Raw genomic sequence first — 22,076 nt, 5'->3', positions numbered from 1 at the left:
CAGACTGAACACCTTCTTCAAAAAACACCATTTTTACTTAAAGGACAAGCACGTGAGACAAATTGGTTATTAAAATTTGAGTCTCCAGCAGACATTTCCTCAAAAATGAACTCAGCCTGTTGTTTCAAGAAAACAATGGGTAGTTACTATTGTCCACTATGGTATTTGAGCTTTTAAGACAGAACCTGAATTGTGGAAGACTTTCATTCCCCACTGTGGCCTGGTGGCTTCAGCTTCTCCATGAGAATGCTGGGAATGTCATAATGCCAATGAACGTGAAGCTCTGACATTGTAGGACAACACAACCAAGTTTGGATACCAACCCATGACAGCCTTGAGCAACCCTGCATTAGCACACCGCCCAGCGTTTCCCATAGGACTGTGTGTGAGCTTCCAGAGCCACATATGGGTAAAAGCCACAAAGTGCAACAGCCGCCACCAGACAGACGTTCACATGTGTGTGAGGTGCATCGGACTTCAGAAACCTCAAATATGGAGTTATGATAGAGTATTAAAGAAAAAGTCCACAATTACCTGGAAAAGATATTAAACGCTCCCTTTTCCAACCACGTACCTGTGTATGGCTGAATTTTGTTCATGTCCTTCAACCCCCCCGCCAAAAAAAATTACAATATATTGACTACACCAACATAAATGACTGTTTTGTCTTCTATTAAGTTAGATACTAAGGAAATTTACAAAATGGTGAGGGGGAGCCTTTCTCACCACTAAATATCTTTGTTATAGAAAATATTAATTCATTATAGAAATAATATCATAAAATAATAGTATACCCTGGGTTAGCCATAATTAGTTTCAAACAAGTTACTAAATACTTTTAAATTGTTTGTATTCAGGAGAACTAGTGAGTAGCTCTTTGGTTCTTCAGTGATTTTTAAGAATGTCAAGGGGTCCTGAAACAATGACCTGGTTTGCCCACTGCAAGACCATCTGCTTTGGCTCTGGACAGCACCTCAACTTCCCTGGGCAGGGCCAGCTTGTTCTGTATTCCACACGCTGCCAGCGTGGGAGACCTAACCCTGCATCTGATGCCTCCAATGCACCAGCCACCAGGGAGGCTCCCCACTCTTCCTTTCTTGGGGATTGGCCCTGGTGGCTGAGGAGTCCATTCCTTCCTGGAGGGCCTGCCCTGGTGGCTGAAGAGTCCATTTCTTCATGGACAGCCTCCCCTGCTGGCGAGGAGTCCAGCAATGCATTTAAACACCTTCTGTTCACTGTAGCCCAGCGTCACAGGGCCTTTGCTGCAGAGTGGTGTGGGCCGCCCCAGGCTACATGTGGGTGTTCATCTGCCAGCCATCTCTCCCAGCCCATCCCAGTGGTGCTGGGCTCCCCAGGTCAGCCAGGCAGTGCTGTCACACTCACCAAATGAGCCCAGCTCCTCTACAGGAAGATGCTCACCACACTCTGGCCAAGTCAACAGAGTTAACTGGTCAATTACCATAACCTCGTGGAATACAGCGTGTCAGACCGAGACTCCCAGGTGAATCACAAGCATAGCGACCACTGTCCAGTATGTCAGAAGGTAAAATAGACAGGTGGTTTGTGCCTCTGGAACCCACTCTGCAAAATGGAACGCATGCAACCTACTTCCACTTAGAAAGGCCCCAGTCAGAGTAGAACACAGACCCCTGGCAGAAGGGTCAGAATGTGGGCTCTCACGCAAGCCCGACCACCTTGGGCTGGTGGTTCCAGCTCCCTTGGCATTGGTGTGCAGGTGTCACCTCAGATCTGTCATGAGTTCAGCACCAACTCCAGGAAGCACCATCATGCAGGAGGCACAATCAGTTGCCACTGCCCACCACTCACAACACCTGTGGCCCCAGACATGCATGTGCAGTTCTCACTCCTCAGGAGGAAGAGCCCAGAACCCAGTTTCAGTGCAGTGGCTCCACTGCAGACTCTTTGCAATGGTATAGATGGTTGGCACACCTTGACCAGGAGCCTGACCTTGGCAAGCAGCTGAGAACACTGGTGAGGGGTCAGCTGAGAGTCAGCACCAAACAGAACCAAGACAGAGTTTTCCCCTCATTCTTCTAATCAGAGTGATGATGAGCAGAGACGCATGCTTAAGCAGCTCTAAGAAGCAGCAGCTGAGGCCCAGGAGGCTGGAAGCAGGAAAAAGCAAAGGGACAAGAGTGGCCCGGGACCATGGACAGAGGCACTGGACCCTCAGGGGCTGACACTCTGGTTCACACAAGCTGGAATTTTAACTAGCTCTTATCCTCACACATACCTAAGCCTAAAATAATGCCAGCCCTTGCCTGCAACCCCAACAGTACTTGGGAGGGGCTGACTCTGGTCACAGGGCAACCTCAGCCCTAAGAATCAAAGCAGCGCCAGCATCCCTGGACAGTGTCACTGACATCACGCAACTGCAGCTCAGGGGAGGCTCACAGGAATCGAGTGTGACCAGGAAAAAAAGAGACGACAGCTCCCCTGGGCTGCCACGGGGTGAGTGTGCAGCAACAAGCTCAGGGGAAAAGGAAAGCCAGCATCGACCGACCGTGTTGTACAGCTGATCTTATTTACAAACACCAGCCAGATAATCCTGTTTTTAAATGGCACGAGTTCCATCACTTCCAGCCAGAGAAGCGACAGTGGGAATTGATAGTCTTACATCATGATCCAATCCCTCTTCTAAGGGGAGAGCCTTAAGTTCTAGAAGGAAAGATAAAAAATAAGAAAACCCTAACAAAGGACAGACATGAAAAATTGACACTTGGGCCAAAATACATCTCTAGCGGGCACATTTTTCTTTACAAGAAACAGAATAAGTCATGATCACATCCCGATTAGCGGGAGACGCGGGGCTTCCACTCTTCACTTACATGAGGGATTCGAATTTCTCTCGCCGTTTCCTCAGTTATCAAAAGCAATACAGACCCGGTTTTCCTCAATGCAACCAACGTGGCTCATTTTTTAAAATTAACCTTCATACTGAACTTCATAAAGTCTTGTTTTGACCCTGGCAGATCCAGCAGCAGAGCTGAGATCTCTTTAACAAGGGGTACCAGGGACGGCTGTGGTGGCAACAGTACAGGAAAAGCAAAATGAGCGCAGCCAGGCCCCGCCTCCCACCTGCTGGAGGAAGGCCCCGCCTCCCACCTGCTGGAGGAAGGCCCCGCCTCCCACCTGCTGGAGGAAGGCCCCGCCTCCCACCTGCTGGAGGAAGGCCCCGCCTCCCACCTGCTGGAGGAAGGCCCCGCCTCCCACCTGCTGGGAGGAACCCTTGCAGGGGCCTGGGCATGAGAGCTCCCACAGTGACCCTTGGGAGGAATGTCTAGTCCTGCAAAAGCTTCGGTCCACCACACCCTGCCGAGGCTTGCCCTCCTGTCTGACAAATCCTTGGAGTCCCTTCCCCCGACATTCAGTCCTCAGCGGGGCCGTGGTGCTGCAGCCCAGGGGGAGCTCTGCGGCCTCACACCTCACACCCAGCGGCCTCCTGGGTTTACAGCACAACTCCCAGCACACAGCAGGGGTGCAGGAGACAACACCTCCACACAGCTTGCTGGACCAGAGGCAGCCACAGTCCCCAACACTGGAGCCTGGCACCCAGCTGGTAGAACTAAGATGTGGGTCCAGGTACTACAGACATGAGCAGCACTGACCTTGACGCCCTTTAAAGGGCAATATCCTGCGAGCATTCTTGGCCACACGTGGTCCATGGCTCCTGGACCAATCCACATGCAGCTGGAGGCTGGCCTCTGTGGGCACAGGGTGAAAAACCCGAAGCCACGGGGAGCAGACTGTACCACCTTCCCGCTGAAACCCTGAACAGGACATCATGACCACCCAGGGACACAAAGACAAGGCTCACACCCGTCACCTTGAGGAGGGCGGGCTGCTGCTGCAGAAATGGAGGCTCCTGAAGCTAGTAAGAGTAGTCTCAGATCAGGGGAGCGGCCCTTGCCAGGCTCACCTGGATGCCATCCAGCAGCTTGCTCATGCACCAGTAGGTGTCGGCCTCGATGTTGCGCAGCACTTCCTCAGGCACGCTGGAGACGTCCACCGCATCCACGTCCTCCTCTTCTGGTCAGTACCAGCAGGGAAAGATGAGGTGCAATTAGCCACAGAAGTAAACAACACTGGGAGGTGGCGGCGAGAGACCCCAGCGCTGTGGACCCCCACCCACTCTTCCCACCACCAACAGCTTGTGGCGTCTCACACCTCCTCACTTAATGCCTCCATTTTAATACCTAATTAGTAGCAGAAAATTATACTCTGAATCCTCTCCAATTAATAAACATAATTAAAATATTGTATATTATTACTTCTCAGGCACTTCACATTCTGACCAGAATGAACCTATTACTTACTCCTAACAGATCTGTAAGTTTCTCCATCAAATTTTTTGAACTCTGTAATATATTTACATATTCCTTGAGCAGTAATTCCTCTAAAAATCTGTTTTCAAGGTTAGAGTTTCCAAACTACACTGTGTAAATACTCCTGTAAGATCAAACCCCAGAAAGCAGTAACACAGATGTGCTTCAAAGAAATAACTGACAACCTGCACTCAGAAATCTCCTGAAAGTATAACACACCTAATGAGGAAACATAACTTAAAAGTTTTTAAAATGCAAAACAGATGCCTAATTGAAATGACTTATCAGATATTTGAACAACGTTAATTTCAGATCCTTACAAAAACTGCTATCATCCAGCATAGCACTCGCAAATGTTTAAAATTGATGGATCCTATTATTTAATTTTCTTTCTTCTATTTTATTTGAAAATGTGCATGCATCTTTGCAAGGAACATGTTCTTTAAGAAGGAAGGCAGGTTAGTCCAGATACATTCAGAAAGTCCTGAGCAGAGCAGACGTGCAGTCACAGCACAGACAACAGCAGCACCTGCTGCATTCACATTCGTCATAGCCAGGCCCCCTTCCCTGTGTTTCAAATATGATCACCCTTTACCTCTGTCACATCCCCACTTCCATCACACTATGGACAGGGAGGGAGTGGAGACAAAACAGCCCTGTGCCAGCAGCCTGTTTTTTTTTTGTTTGTTTGTTTTTTTGTTTTGTTTTGTTTTTTTCAGCATGGCTCCCAGGAAGGACCAGAGCTTCAACCCTGTTCACCTGCTATCCACCCTTGACAGCAACTTCTCAATAGCAGCCTGCACAGTCCTAGCTCCCACCAGAAGCAAGTGAGCACACCACCTCCCTGCAAGGTCCTAGCTCACACCAGCAGTAATTACACTGCCTCCCTGGTTCTTGGTTCACAGCAGAGACCAGAAAGCTACAAGGGAAGAAGAGTGTTTCCGTAGCACTATCCAGTGGTGGGGGGCTGACCTCGAGAGCTGGGACAAGACAATGACAGTCCTGGACACACAGCCAGTGTGGGTCGGTGCCTACAATCCCACCATGCCTCTTTCTGAGGCAGTAAGAGGGTGTTTCTATATGGGTTATGGGGCTTTTTAAACTGAAACATAATCCATATCCCATAAAGGTCAATCTTGGTAAGTTTATAAGCTAGGGGTCTCTAGCATATGCACAAAGTCACACAGTCACCACCAACAATTCCAGAGCCCTTTGATCACCCCAGTGAGAAGTCTTTGTCCATCCCAAAGTCCCTGGAAGCCACCCCCAAATTCCAACTCTCTATATGTGGGTGCAGCCACATGCCGGGTGGCCATGGGCACCTGGCTTCCCTCTCTCAGGACATGGTGCTCACAGTACACCATACAGCAGAGCAGACTCACAGCACGGACAACAGCAGCACATGCTGTATTCACTGAGTTTTGAGATCCTCGAGAAGCCCACACACAAGGGGCAAAGCTAGCCTGGGACACCTGCGGCTCCAGCACCTCTATCCACCCTGGGCCATGCAGGGTTTCAGGCTCTTGCTCCAGCATGTGGGGACCGTTCTATCCACTGAGCTCCAGTCCTGCAGAGTCTGGCCTTGGAAGCCTGTGGGCCCAGGAGCCCAGCATCAGACCTGAGAACCCCCCCCATAACAAACTCCCCAGAGACTTTCAGAAGGCACTGCCTCCTGAATTCCTCAGGCTGCCAGGGTGGGGGCGGTCATCTCCACCTGGTTAAACACAGAATCTGGGGCTCAGGAGCTCACCAACGGGCATAGTCCAACAGCGACAGTAGGAAACAGCCGGCTCCACCGTGTGCCGTCCTACTGAGAGAACCAGGAAGCCAAGGACACCCACAACAGGCACAGCCTCCTCACACTGTAATTCGCCTGCTGGGAAAACAGCTTCAGCAGAATCAATTCCACATCCCACAGGTTCAGAGAGGATCTGACTTTATCTCCCAGTCTCAGGGAACTGAATCAGCACCATCATCAGAGGACTTTTTTTGAGATGTTTTCCACCAACATGCTCTCACTTTCCAGGGCTTTACCAGCACAGGGGTGCTTTCCCGGCTACAAAAAAAGAGTGAACAAACAGGCCCCCCACCCCGATCCCCCACCCCGGCCTCAGAAGCCTCACCTTGGTTCACAGGAGCAGCAGGGCTGGTACTGCAAGAGATGGGCAAAGGCCCCGATTCCTCTGTTCAGCCAACTTAGTACTTTACCCAAAGAAATGAGCAGCAGCCTGCTCTAGGTGTCGATTCTCACAATGGGCCCTTCATTCCTCTTTGATGCAATGAGGTAATGGCATTGAACTCAGAGAGCTCTTATGATGCTTTATCTTCTAAACACCAAGAGAATCAGAACTGCCCTGTTAGAATGAGATCAACCTCCCCTGGCCCAGGTCCAACAGGGCAGCCCCCCCCCCTCACTAGCCCAAGGCATTAAGAGCAGGCTAGGTCACTGTGGAAGCCCAGGCTATCATGGCCACTTCAGAGCACAGGGGTGGGGTGCAGAAATACCCCTGGGCTGGCAAGACCATCCAGGGCCCCCATACACGGCCCCACAGAGGACAGGACATTGGCAGTCCTGGGAGCATGGCTGGACAGAACCACAGGTGAGATTGGCGGGTTTGGGTCCCTTCCATCTCTTGGAAGCTGATATCAACCCACTTTCCACAAGGACCAGGAAAATGGCAGGGGGAATGTGTCCTCAAAATCAAGACACCAAAAAAAACCAAAAAGTCAGAATAGATTTCCTAACTCAAGGCCACCTGACTCCAAAGATACACACTTTCCACCAGGCATGTGCAGCCCAGGGGCAGGGAGAGGAGATGGGAGGAACTGGAGCACAGAGCACCAGGGAGGCCCCACGGTCAGGGGCCAGAGGCAACTGGGTCAGGACATTTGTAGCTGGGCAGACACAACAATGTGGCTGGGTTCAGCTCCCAAATATGTCACACAAACAGAAAGACAACACCATCAACATCAATGGAAAGACTTTATTAAGATCACAAATAACAGAGAAACACAGAAACTGAGGAATTCCAAGCCATCCCAGGTTCAAAGAAAGAAACGTGACCCACAGGGGAAACTTATGAATACACAGGTAAAAAGGGCGAACGGGCCTGTGGCCAGTGATGGAAAGTGGTGACCATGTGCTCTGGGGCAGCACTGCCCTTGGCTCCTGGAGAACTGGGCTTACCTGTTTCTCACCTGAGCCATAAAGACACTCTGCTCCACAAGCTGCCTCGAGGCGGCGGGTAGGACAGAAGGTGGATAAGCACATGCACTCCTGAGGGGGCTGGGGGGACACCCATAATCTCAACCTCCTCCCAGTCATTTTGACTGCCTGGCCCAGGGATGGGCTACCTCTGGGATGCTCGAGTTGACACTTTTATGCAAAATACATTGTTAAAAATGACAGAATTTCCTGATTCCATCCTAGTTTTTATGTTAATCGTTTCATCACAGATGAACATTAACACCGGCGTGTTTGGTGCTGTTCTTGAGTGGACCAGCCCCGCTTCTCCCATGTTACCATGGCACCTCCCTGCACAGGGCAGGCCCTGATGGCCTGGGAACACCATGACCCCAAGGAGGTCAAAAGTAAACAAGCTAAACCTCAAGAACCTGGAGGAGGCAGAGGAGCCCTCCTGCAGCCCAGGAAGACCAGCAGTCCCAAGTGGACCACCACAGAATGTAAAGTCCCAGGATATAAAGACAGATATTTAATTAAAAATAATTTTACCTGTCATCTTACATTGTAGAAAGGCTTAGGAGGACAGGGGTTAAATAACCTTCTTGGAAAATGCTGCCCTGCTATATTTTTAAGTCACAAGTCAATTTATAAAATACCCCACCTTGATCACCAACTCCCTTCACATGGAAAGCTCCACAATGCCCCTCCATAAACACAAGCAGAGTGTGAAGGAGCCCTGGACACCCTCGGCACGGCGGGAGCAGAAGGCAGGCTCATCTTCTGTGCAGAACGCAGGGGCAGTGCGTTCTCACAATACACAGTCACTACCTTTGCAAAAGGAAAGACGGTGCTGCCTAAGCCACTTGAGTGTCTGACGAGGGTCTGTCCTTTCCCAGATGAACATCCCCACAGCAAAGCGGCGGCGACACTGCCCCTGCATATGATCTGAGATGATGCCAAATGACAAGGGCCAGTGCAGCACTACGGGGTAAAGGGCAGCATTTGCACGACAGCCGCAACCACAGTCTGCTTGGACAGGTGGGTGGACAGACAGACCAATAAGGGGTGGTGAGTGGTGGCAAATGCAGGGAACAAGGCAAGTGGGGAGGAGCTCGACCTAGTGTGGAGAAAGCCACACGGGAACCTAACTGCTGCTCTGGAATACCTCTTCTAGGGAAACAAAGAGCAGTTCCTTTCTATCCATCTTTCCATGTCCAGCAAACAAGAGGCACAGGAAGGGTGATGGTGGTGAGCACTGCTCACCAGGGACAGTTGACAGGCAGCCAGGACTGCTCCCTGCCACCTCTCCCCCAGGGAGCCTGTCTTCCAAGTCCACAGTCAGGTCTGCTGGTGCTGCCTGTGTGCACAGGACCTGTCTGGGGGAAAGCCCGAGGGAGGGCACAGGTAAGGGGCCTGCCGTCAGGGGGACACAGCACAAACCGGAAGGGCCTGGCCATGAACCAGGGTCCATGGCACAGCAGAGACTGTGTGGCTCCTTCTGCCCCTCTGACAATAGCCCTGCATGGAGCCCTCCGGCTGGGACAGAGGAGTAGGGACTCCACAGTCACTGTGCCTGCCTCATGCAGCTTCCACTCTAGAAGGTGAGACTCCATGAACAAAGAGCACCCACACCCCCCAGCCACGCATGCCCATGGCCTCTTCTGCTATTCAGCAAAGAGCCACACAACAAGGTCAGCCCAGGCCCAGGGATCCTTCCTCTCACAGGCCTTCCTGCCTCCTGTGAAGGCCACATGCAAAACAGCCATGAGACCCGAGCACTGGACCCCTTGCATGTAACCATCAGAGGGGATAAGAGAGCACAAAGGTCTGATCCAAGTTCAGGTCTCTCGTAGTAACCCAGGGAAGAGCTGATGTTTAGCAAAGAGTCAAATCCCTCATTTAAACACGTGGAAGGGTGCCAGGCATCAGGAGAGAGCCCTGGAGCACAGAGCACAGGTAAGACCCAGCACACCTGGGAGCGTCAGCCATGGGCAGGGAACGAGCAGCAGTGGTCATGATTACACCACTCACCCACGTGACACAGACCTGCACTAAACCTCTTAATGTAGTTAGGAGCTCAACTGGTAAACAAAATGTTCCATTCTTCATAAGGAAGCCAGAGCTGCTCTGTGGATCTAATCTCTGCATTTCCCAGCTTGGGCACTTTACATCTGAAGCCCTGACACTTGGCTGGTGGAGATTTTAGCACTTAATTACACAGATTTGGGTTCCACTGCAGAGAAAATAAGTCCTGCTTTGGTGACAATAGCATCACAACTCAGGACTATGAATTCACAAAATTCTTTGGTTCAGCAAAAACAACTCATGCTATGATGAAATTGGTTTAGCACTGGGAATGGTAAATTCTAATACAAATGACAATCATCTCAAGGTCACACACTAAACTAGAACCATGGATCTGAACAGTTCTGCTCCGTGGCTGCATGCTTCAGTCACCTGCTTGTAGCCACAGATCAGCATACAGTTAAGGGTGAGTGTCAACAGTCAATGACCCCAGAATAACACAACATGCATGCCCAAGAGCATCTTCCCAGCCCAAAGAGGCCTCTAAGCAGCCAAAGACATACTGGTCTGGAGAACACTGGGAAGCAGTGTGCCCACTCTGTTTAAGTAAACTGGTATCAGATTCCATACAGGAAAATGAGGACAGGACACTGGGGAGCAGAGTAAAAGACACTCCTGGACTTTTGGTCATAACCATGCCATTGTTGAGAGAAAAAATTAACCTTATAATATTCTCTGAATTTGTCTGGAACTCTGTTTTCAATGATGCTATGAGTAGAAGTTTCTGAACAGCACTGTAGAGGGATGTGGCCTGCCCGAGGTCCCCCAGGATGCGTGCCACCAGCTCTACTGTGTCTTCACCGTCTATTGCTGTTCCCCACAATACTAGCAGCTCCTCAAGGTGCAGACCATTCCCCTTGTTCTCCAGGGTGCACACAGCAGGGGCTCAATGAGCATACCACAGGAAGGAGCAAGCCACTGCGTTTGCAACCCAGGAGAAGGAGTGAGGACATGCACAACTGGAAGAGAATGCAGAAACCCACACCAAGGTGTTCTATGAAGAACGGGGAAAAGCGATCTCTTGATAGAAGAGGCATTCAAGTTGTTGCTGAATCTGAGACAACAGCCTTGGGGAATAGCACTGCGCCTACATCACTGTCTCGCTTCCACCCCCTTGTGCACAAGCTCAGGCTCCCTCAAGAGAGGTCAGGGTGGTTTTGCTATTTTGAGACCCTTAAACAGCTGCAGCCATTGCAAAGCTGAGCTCTGGGAATTACAGGTGAAGTTTCTCAGGAAAACAGGATCCCAACCTGCCTGATGAAGCAGGCTTTCACCGCAGCCCTGCCCTCTTCTCACAATCTGTAAGTCAAAAGCAAGGTACACATCACCCTATGGGGCATGTGGGCCCAGGGATGTGCTCCTGCTCCCACGATGCAGGGGCCTGGCATGCTCCTCACCCAGAACAAAAGCTGGCCTTTTGCATGTGCACTGAATTAAAGCACTGAGGGAAGGGAAAAGGGGAAAAGGAGCCCAGGGCCTTCTGCTAGGACCCCCTCTATGCCTCTGTGTTTCCAATTAGAAAATTCTGTAGTCACCCACCTTCCACAAGGCAACAGCAGGATTTCACATAGAGAATAAGCTTTCTTCAGTCATGATAATGTGAAAACGAAAACTGATCATAAATCAATCCACTAAATTGATGCACTCACTTTATCTAATTAAGTCAGAAATAATCCCTCGATGGATGAACAAGTCTTTAAATCAAACAGCAAGATGTTCCCTCCTGCAGATCATAAACAAAGGGGCCAAATGGAAAGAAAGACTAAGAGAGGCTCTGCTCATTCTGAAGACCTTGGTAGCCACATTGGGAAGGCAACTGACATTCACACCCATGTGGAATGCTCCACTGTGACAAACAGTCACACCAAGAGCTCTGTGCAAAGACACTTCCCCATGTGCAGCCTGTGGTGGCATAGTACAGCGCCACCTCAGGGAACCCCCTTTGGAAAGCTTAAATCTCAGGTCTGAGGGTCAGGAAGAAACTTTCTAGGTCACAGCCCAGGGCATAAGAAAAACTGGACTGTTATCAGATAAGAATTTGAAAGTGGTTGTAGGTGAAAAACCAAATTGGAAAAACATTTATAATTCATTACAGGCTAAGCATTCATATCAATAAGCTCTAATGAATGACTTCTCAATAAGAGGCCTATCTGTATTCTATATCCTATTCTGTAGCCCAACAGAAATGAAAAAAAAAAAAATCCAGATAAAGTAATTTACCAAAAAAAAAGTCAGTTAAAAAGCAAGAAGTAATGGCCATCATTAGTTATTAAATCAACATAATAGGACACACCCAGTTCACCAATAAAAATAGCCAAGATATCAAATTCCAGAATGAATCCTAGTGATACAAATGACAAGAAACAGGTCCTAAGAACCACCAGGGCCCTCAGAACACTTCTGCCCATGACTGCAAGGCAGCATCAAAGCTCTTGAAAACCCAGAATGCAGCTAAGCCCAGGTGATGCACTATACCAAGATGGGCCCCTGGGGAACTTGGAGGAGGCAGGCCCCAACCATGCCCTTATTGCAGCTCATGCTCTGGCCAGGCTCGAGCAACAAGGTGGAAATGCACACACCAAATGAGAGTGGGCAGGACACATCCCTCCACCAGACCAGACAATGAACCAGGCCCCCTTCTCCTTCCCTGGGAACAGCACCCAGATTGCCAAGACCACCTTGGCAAATGGGCATGCTGCTGGCACTCCTGTGGTGTAGTTAAGACAACAAGGGCTGCTGTCCCAGCCTGAAGACTTACAGCCCTCTCCTGGCCATGCCCGATGACCCTGGCTGGGCCATGTACCAAAGGGGGAGCCCCTTCACTCCTCGAATCTTGGTCTTCCATGAATCACTCAGACACATGGATTCCAAAGTTCTGTTCATGCATGGTGGTGCACACACCCCAGCTAGGATTCCTCACATGACATTTACAGGGAGGCTGGAAGTGCCAATGGCTGGGACCCAGCAACGATTTTCCTGCACTAAGACCAATGCGAGGTACATGGCTGGGGCCTCCACAGCAACTCTTGAAAGTCAACAGCTGTCTGTGAGCACTCCCTGGCATGGCTTCTCCACCCACAGGGCAGGCAGCCCAGTCCCTGGGCTAGACATTTGTACCTGCACCATGCCTGGATGCCATCCATCAGAAATTGATACATTTCAAAAAAATCAGACCCCTCTATTACTTCCAGGAGATGGACCATGAAAATGAAGTAAGGGCTGGGGGTGTGGCTCAGCGGTAGAGAACTTGCCCAGCATGTGGGAGGCACTGGGTTCCATCCTCAGCACCACATAAAAATTAATAAAATAAAGGTACTGTGTCCATCTACAACGAAGGAAGGGAGGGAAGGAGGGAGGAAGGAAGGAAATGAAGTAAAACACTGCTCACCCTGCAGTATCTTGGGTGGGTGGGACAGAACGGCAGAAAAGCCCTGAGACTACTCTATGGAAATAAACACTGTTACCTTGTTATGGCTCAAAGCAAAACACGACTGCTTCCTATCAGCTCTTTTATTTTAAATCATACCTCTATTAGAAATAATTTACTCAATTTATGGCTCTTTGGCCTTTTTTAACAAGAAATTTGTTCCCTTAAAAAGAACACATGGACCACCCTGTAAAACATGGGCCTGTCCCTTCCTGCTGGGCAGAACATGCCCTGACTTGTGCCTATCTTGCAGGTCACCATGGCTGGGGAGAGCTCTGCTGCATACTCAAAAGGCAAGACCGAGGAACAGCCCCACAGACACCTCTTCCTCAGTGACAGACAGCTCAATTCACTCCACCAGCTACCTGTTCCTGCCCTAACAACACTCCCACAAGAACACTTCTGCTTCCCAAATCAGCCTTCCTAGCCTTGAACCAAAGAACAAGGGTCCACCCAAGTCCGTGGCAACCACTCTGCACCTGCCAGAGCCCACCCCCACAGTGTCACCCATACTCCCATCCTGGCACTCAGCATCATGAGTGAACATCTCAATAGAGTGGCATCCTCCTGCTAGGCCCAGGGCTGGAGAGCAGAGAAGGGCACCCCAGTCCAGCTTACAACTGTATGAAGAACCAGTGGCATCTGAGCTTGCTTGTCCACAGCCTCACTCTGGGATACAATGTCATTCAAACGTTTCACTGCTTCGAGGAGTACCCCACCAGGCACCTCTTCTAGTAATGGTACTGGAGGGCACAGTCCTCATCACCTCTCGAAGGCCTGACCTCCAACATGTGAACGTGGGGGCACACCCTCAAATCATAGCACCCAAGGACAGATCTCGTGTACAGCACCAGCGAAGAAGCAGGTCCCAGGGCTGGGGAGGGTCCCAGTGTTTGGCACAAAGCTGGACACCCTGCTACCAAGGGCTGATGCAAGAGCTCAGCCCGGAGCCAAGTGGAGACCTGGACAAGTAGCTGAGTGAGGGCAGGGGCAGGCCGCATGCAGCTTCATCTGAATTCAACCTTTCAATAGGTGGAAACACCCAGAAATCACAGCTTCCTGCAGCACGAACCACCACCAAATGGACAAGGAAGGGGAAACAGAAAGAGGTCCCCTCTACATGACATGCTAAGAGACCCCAGTCCACTCCAGCACGATGAGAGGATGGCTATGCAGCCAGGGGATAGGCAAGGTTGAGAAGCTGGCTGCAGTGGGACCATGGGGACTGGGACTAAAAGGGGCTGAGTGGCAAAAAAACCTGTGCCTCGGAACTTGTGCCCAGCTCTCTAGGCACACAGACATGGCCTTCCTAGCAAGGTTCCTTAGGACACTGACTCCGCAGTAAGTTGGAGAAACAGAGAAGTCTAAAACAAAGAAAATCAAAGCACCTACAAACACGCTCTGCAGAGGGAAGGGATGCCGGTCGTACAGGCTGCAGAATTAGCTGGTCCAAGCGCCATCAGAAAGCACAGACAGTCACCCAACGACAAAGGCCCTAGCAGAGGTCATTCCCACTTGTGTGCAGGTGGTGTCCCCTTCCTGGGTCCTCTCAGTCCACCTGTTGAGCTTCGCTCACACACAGGGTTAGGGCGACTACAGTGGCCTCATTTTACCTTCACTACCGGTTTTTTTTGTCATTACTTTCATCAGCTCATAACAGTTACACGTAACAGTAGGATTCATTGTGGCATAATTATAGATGCAAGGAATATAATTTGCCTCAATTCAGTCTCTCCCAATACATTTCTGGGTACTAGGAGTCAAGACTTCAACATATGAATTTTGGGAAAAACAACTTAGCAGTAACATTCATACACATGTTACATGTTACATTCATACACATTTTCTGATAAACCAGAATTGACATTATATATCATTTCACTTACTTCCTATTGTTTCATTTATACTCTAATTGGTATTACAATTAGAAAAGAATTAGAAAGAAAAGAACTAGAAAGGAATTTTTTTCTGAAAACATGTTTAAGGTTACATAGAAATCAAGGTCTCGCCACGGCTTTAGCCTCCTACTGGCAGGCACCGGGCAGGTTTGGAGGAGCCACACTGCACAGAACCCTGGTGTCTTCCTGTGCCTCCCCTCCGCCTCCTCAGCCCTTCAGCAACCCCTCTGCTTGCTGTCTCGCCACACCCCACAGGAGTGTGGTCCTCTCCTCACCTGGAGAGCCCTGGGCTGTGCTCTCCACCTGTGTTGCTTGATGGACTAGCACAGAGACTCTACTGTTCCATTTACCAGGAAGCTGCACTTTTACTGCAAGGGGCCTCTGTACTCCCTACTTTGTCTCTCCTTATTTTTCTAAGCCGAAGAAGTAGCTCTAAGGACACTCACCAGCAAAACCACCCATGGTGAGCCTTAGGGAGCTACTGTCTCTACACAGCAGGACAGGGGACCTTCCAATCCCAGCCTCCTCACAGCATGGGCACCATCTTCCCACAAAAACACACAAGACAACCAAAATGATGACGTCTTTCTGGGGCCACTGGAAAAAAAACTTATTTTGTTTGGCCTCAACTCACATTAGTGTACTTTTAATCAAATATATCAATATGTACTAATTAACCCTGGTTAGGGTAAGTCAAAATTAACACACCATTTCAATAATAAATCGAAAAACCATAATTGGTATTTTAATGTTTTATAAGTAACATACCATGTAACACCAGACTGAATATTATATTAGCACTGGATAATTACACCACAACATATTATACAGCCCACCCTTCCCACTGTTATTAGACTCATAAAATATGCTTCCAGAAGGAGAAAAAATAGCTGTCAAGAACTGCATCTTATTATTCAACTATTAAACTTTTTTAATCATCAATCAGTTTAATTGCTCCTGACATGAGTTATAAATAACATTTTGTGGTTCAATAAAATACCACAAGGATAACCCCTTCACTCCCAAAGCTGATCAGAAGCCCCTCCTTGGGTGTTCCAGCAAGATCTACTTATCCTTCACTGGGATCCAATCATTTCCACCTCAAGTACATTTAACATTCTGAAACATTTTGCTAATTTAAGCAAAAACTGTTAAAAAAAAATCACCATATTAAATTGCACAGCATTATTTCCATCACATCCCTGCTGGCGAATGACCCATCACACTGTGGCCCAAATCAGGCTGAATGAAGTCATCAGTGCCTAGCCACCCTCAGCAGCTGCTGATTCTGCCCCCTCCTCCAGTTCAGCGAGCCTCTCCTGAGCTCCAGCTTGCCACCCAGGATGCAGAGGGCAGGGTATAAACTCCCTTCAGGGACCTTACAGGTGGGCAGGGAAGACCAACACATAGCACAGGACTGAGGCCACACTCTCCCGTGGCAAAGGCTGCATGCACTATCAGCCAGCACCAGGCGCCAGGCAAACAGGCCTTGCATGACACAGGGCGCACCCATTCTTCCCACAACCTGCCCCAGGGACCCTTAAGCACACCCACAAGGTCCTTTTCTTCTCCTCTGCCATTAAGTGCCTGGAGACAGCAGCAGCCCACACAGTCACAGTGCCCGGCATGCCGCAGGCACAAAACAGACCACAGCCTCCTGGGCCTGATGGAGAGGGGAAGAGGGCATGTAGCCTCCAGGTTAGGAGAAAGCCCAACCTGACTGAAGGAAGAAGGGTTTCGGAAGCTTCACAGGACAGGAAGCCAACTGACTGGGACCCGGGATAAGCCAGCCTACAGTTCCAAAGCTGCACATATCTAACCACCTGGCGCCCCAGTGCCATCACCTTACAGGGCTCCCCTTGGTAATCACAGGGCTCAGCCTGGCCCACAGACTCTCCACAAAGAGGCTCCTTCAGACTTCACTTGAATTTCCAATCCTCCCTGCGGTCACCAGCATAATCCCCTGAGGTCACTGCCAGGTCTGGGCCCCTACAATGCCAGGTCTTCCCCTCCCCCAACAGCCCCCCACCCCGTACCCCCACCCACCCCACCCTGCTTCCAGCAAGGCCCTCCTAGGCCTGAGGCCTGCGCTCCACACCCCCTCCTGGGGCTTGCCTCCACACCCAGTCCCCAAGCACAACCACAGCACAGCTCCCACAGGGAAGTGCCGCCCTGTCAGCTCTTTCTTGGCCTCCCAGACAGTGAGTCACTAGGGGCTCTCCAGGCACCTAAGACCCATCTCCTAGCACAATACTCTGCCCAGAAAGAGCAGTTAAAAAAATTCATGGCCCAAACAATCAAACTATATAATGCTTTACAGGTGGCAGTGTCCTCTGTCACCTGACACCTGTGGAGGGCAGTTCTTCTTGTTGGTACAGATGGGCCTAGGAAATGGGACTCTGGTACAGGAAGGGATGCTGGAGGAGTCGGGCAGGGTGAAAGGGCACAGGCCAGAGCAAGCCTGAGCACACAGAACACAGGCAGTGGCAGAGACACGGGAGATGACACTGAGGAAGGGACAAGTTACAAGGCCAGAAGGGTGCGCAGAGCCAGTGGAGGAAGATGCTTTCAAGGACAAGGAGACAGGCTGCAGGGGGCATGATGGCTGCAGAGTGCCAACAGCACAAGGGGCAAGTGGTCACACTGACCTCAGGAACAGGCTGCTCCTGAAACATGCCAAGCCACATCTGTCCCAGGGCACGATCCCCATCCCTGGGCCAGGGTCTCAGCAGGACACATCTTGCTCACAGCACTAGTGATAAGCAGGCTGGTTATTTTGGACCTGGAGGGACCCCAAAGGCTCACGTGTTCAGAGGTGGGACTCGGGGAGAGGTCGGTCATGTTCTGAGGGCTCTGAAAGGTTCACAGCCACATGCGCTATGAGCGGTCACACTGAGGGAGCAGGCCTGCTCTGGAGGGGTATCTCTGTCCCTGGGCTCTCTCCCCCGACCAGCTCCCACCATGAAGTCCTGCCTCACCTCAGGCCCAGAAACAAAGGATCCAGCTGACCATGGACTGAAACTTATGAAATTAGGAGCCAACACTAAACTTGCCCGCCAAGTCGGTTTTCTCAGGCACGATGTCCCAGGGATGGGAAGCTGTGGCTGACACAAGACTCCTCTGGCTGGCTGCGCGACTATAACAGCAACTATGACTTTCAGGGAGTCTCCAGAAGACAGCACCATCATTTCCTCACCTCCCCCAGGGTTTCTACTACCTGGACAAGCGTGGGGCTAAAGACCAGGCACCTAGACAAAGATTTTCCTACAAAACAAAGTTCTGTTCTGAGCCATTGGCTTCAAGCAGCACAAATTCCAGTGGTTATAAATCAGGTTTATGAATTTTGTATAGACATAAAAGAAAAAATCAATTGATCATCACAGAATGCTTGTCCAGGTTCTGAGTCTCTGTATGTGGGCATGAGGATGCATCCCTAATGACACACTATCACAAAGTTAAGCTCCAAGGACTAAAGGACAGTAGTGACACCTTGCCTGGCCTGAAACAGTCCTGTCAACTTCTCCTTCTGTACAACTGGATCCACTGTTTTTTCAACACTCAGCATTCTGGGCAAAGCCACACCCTTCCTTGTTCTCTGAAAACACATAATACATGAACCACATAACTAACCACGAAGGCCTGTTGAGAGCCACAGCCCAAGGGGCCCCAGCAAATTTCCAGCTGCCAGCAAACTTCCAGCTGCCAGCTGATGATTGGCTCACAGCAGCCCCAGCAAACTTCTAGCTGCAAGTGATAGGCTCCTCTGCGGTGATGTTCAATGGGCTGTTTCCCCGCCCTTTCAGACCACGGAGCTGCTCATTGGGGGACTTTTTTGGCTCCGCCCATGCAACCCAGCCCATCGGCCTCAAGAGCGGGAGGAGTGGGGGTTGAGAGGCTCCCTGGAAGGCGGTGGTGGCAGTTGGGCTCTGAGGGAATTCCTGAGGAGCTCCTGTGGTGTGGCGTGTGTTCTAAAAATAAACTTCCTTTCTTTTGACAAGTGGCTCCTGAATTCTGCCCAGCCAGACTGCGGCATTTGGTGGCTCCCACAGAAGGACTGAGGGTAAGTGATGAGGTCAAGTGCTCTCCCCTGAGGGCAGGGCGAGAGGATGGGGAGCCATTTTAAGATTCTTCTTTCTTTCATTTTGTTTTGCTTTTATTTTTAAGTTGCCTGTCCCTGGAGATGGGTGAGACGGAAGGAAGACCGCTCACATCTGAGGAACAGATAGGGAGCAAGGACGGATGGACATTTCAGGAGGATGGGAAGGCTGATATGATGATTTTGTGTGGTTCCATTACTGTTTCACTCTGTTTCAGTTTTGTTAGGTGTTATCTTGTTGGATTGTCTTATAGTAGAAATATGGGATCAGAAATTAGTAAAAAACAAACTGAAAGAGTGTTAAGTAAATTGTTAGAGGAAGGAGGCGTCTCAGTAAAATCAAGAGCAGTCAGGGCACATGTTGATACAATACAAAAATGTAGCCCATGGCTTTTTAAGGAGGAGTTGTTAAATATACCACAATGGAACCATCATGGTGAAGATTTAAAAAGAATAGAAAAGAAAAGCCCAGGAACTCTGCCAGTTGGCACATTGCCATTGTGGACCTTCGTATCTGGTTTCCTTAGTCCAAAGCCTTCAGTTCAGACAATGACAGAGGAAGGAGAAGACATATTGATTCAAGTAAAAGAGAAGGTCTCTTGAGCTAGTCAGACAGTAAAAGATAGTTTAGAGCAGAAAAAGCCATCAGGGGGAAAGTTACAACAGGAGACTGCTACTAACACCTTTCTATCACCAAAGGGTATAAGTTTCCAACCAACAGCGCCACCTCTACAGGAGACTGCTACTAACACCTTTCTATCACCAGAGGGCTTAAGTGTTCAACCAACAGCGCCACCTCCATATGCTGGGAGGCGCCCAACCCCCGCAGTTTATAGTTGGGATCCTGAGATAGGATCTCAAATATTAACATGCCCTGTATTTGAGCAGGCAGGAGGGCAGCGAATTCACCGGGCTTTAGATTTCAAAAAAGTGAAGCAGCTAAAAGAGGCTGTAACAACCTATGGTCCTCAAGCACCCTTCACTGTAAGCATGGTCGAATCCATTACCAACTTGAACATGACGCCAGCAGATTGGGCTAATATGTGTAAAGCTGTGCTAAATGGAGGACAATACCTGTTATGGAAGGTTGCCAATGAGGAATTTTGCAAGGAGTTGGCTAGGAGAAATGCAGCAGCTGGTTATCCTCAGAGAAATCTAGATATGTTGTTAGGAAAGGGACCTTAAGAGGATCAGCAGCAACAAATTGCATGTGATCCGGGAGTATACTTACAAATTGTTGTAGATGCGGCTAGGGCACCGAAGACTTTACAAGGACATGAAGGTTTACAAGGTCAATTATCTAAGGTAATACAAGGAGCTAATGAAGCTTATGCTGAATTTGTAGATAGGCTTATTCAAACAGCTACCAGAGTTTTGGGGAATACAGAACAAGCAATGCCATTAATAAAACAACTGGCTTAGGAGCAAGCGAATCGTTGGTGCAGAGAAGTCATTAGACTATGGAAACATGAAGATTTAAACACATATATTAAATTATGTAGAGACATTAATGAACAAGGGCAAGTCATGGCAGCTGCAGCTCAACAGGTTTTAGACGCCAGGCCAAAAACATGCTACAATTGTGAAGAAAAAGGACATTTTAAAAGGAGTTGCGCCATAGGAGGAGGGTTTAACAAAACTAGGTATCAAAGGAGTAGAATACCAGGTATTTGCCCACGAGGCCGTAGAGAGAGACATTGGGCTAATGAATGCCGTTCTCAAACCACCATAGAGGGTACTCCATTATCAAAAAATGAACAAGGACCAGGTGTTTATCCACGATATCGTGGAGAAAGGCATGGGGCTCCATTGCCAAAAAATGGACAGGTGGGCCCAATGCTCCGGGGCCCAAGACCACAAATATATGGAGCACTGGAGGAACCCAGCAACCCCATCAGAGTAGTGCCCAGGATACATTGTCCATTAAATCCCTCACTAGACAAACCAGAGGAAGTGCAGGATTGGAAATCTGCGCCTCCGCCAGAACAGTACTAACTCCAGAGATGGGAGTTCAAATCACTCCCACAGGAGTAAAAGGACCTCCTCCCAAAGGAACAGTAGGCATATTATTGGGACGCAGCTCTTCTATTCTAAAAGGACTTATGATAAGTCCTGGGGTAATTGATCCTGATTATGAAGGTGAAATAAAAATTATAGTCAGTTCTCCAAAGGGTATATCAGTAATCTCACCAGGAGATAGAATAGCACAGTTACTAATAATACCCAGCCTACATGATAAATTTTCCAGTCGTACTATAGAAAGAGGTTCCAGGGGATTAGGCTCCACAGGTGTAGATTGGGCTATGCTGTCTTTAAATTTAGATTCTCGCCCCATGCTAAAACTAGATATTCAAGGACATGAATTTAATGGGCTACTGGATACAGGTGCAGACCTTAGCATCATCTCTCGTCAAGAATGGCCAAAACATTGGCCATTACAATAAGCCACTCAAACGCTTTGAGGCCTAGGAGTGGCGAATAATCCCCAAAGGAGTGCAATGGTATTAGATTGGAAGGATCCTGAAGGATGTGAAGGAACTATACAGCCATATGTATTGGATCATCTTCCCGTAAATTTACAGGGACGAGATGTCCTAGATCAATTAGGTTTGACATTAACAAATAACATCAATCAAAATGCACCCACTATTAGGGCTAGACAAGGTTTTAGGAAATAAAAAAGATTTGAAGAACAAGAACAAGGTATAGCAGCACCAATACAAACAGATCAAGGAACAGACAGACATGGGTTGAATTTTCAGAAAGGGTCACTGAGATAATAAAAATTACTTGGAAATCAGAAAGACCAGTATGAGTTCATCAGTGGCCCCCGACTAAAGAAAAATACAAGCAACCCATGACCTGGTCAAACAACAATTAGCGGAAGGACATATACAACCTTCTGTATCTCCCCATAATACTCCCATTTTTGTCATCAAAAAGAAATCTGGTAAATGGAAATTATTGCAAGATTTAAGAGCCACTAATAATGAGATGGTTATTATGGGAACTGCTCAATCAGGGATTCCTCAATTGTCTG

At 49.1% G+C, this 22,076-nt stretch overlaps 1 protein-coding gene across 3 annotated transcripts in view; it reads right to left on the bottom strand.

Annotated features, from left to right (window-relative positions):
• Window positions 1-22,076, bottom strand: part of Tbc1d22a (TBC1 domain family member 22A) — a 324,253-nt gene that overhangs the window by 144,053 nt on the left and 158,124 nt on the right. For 2 of the 3 annotated variants that reach the window (XM_076853389.2, XM_076853391.2), the window contains exon 9: window positions 3,941-4,050. In XM_076853389.2, the coding sequence (XP_076709504.2) occupies window positions 3,941-4,050 (110 nt within the window). The remainder of the gene's footprint in view (window positions 1-3,940; window positions 4,051-22,076) is intronic. The other variant, XM_076853390.2, reaches the window with a different exon arrangement.

Source organism: Callospermophilus lateralis, chromosome 4 (genome assembly GCF_048772815.1).
Source record: "Callospermophilus lateralis isolate mCalLat2 chromosome 4, mCalLat2.hap1, whole genome shotgun sequence".
Classification (NCBI taxonomy): Eukaryota; Metazoa; Chordata; class Mammalia; order Rodentia; family Sciuridae; genus Callospermophilus; species Callospermophilus lateralis.
Note: the sequence above shows the minus strand (reverse complement) of the source record. Positions and strands in the feature narration are given on the sequence as shown.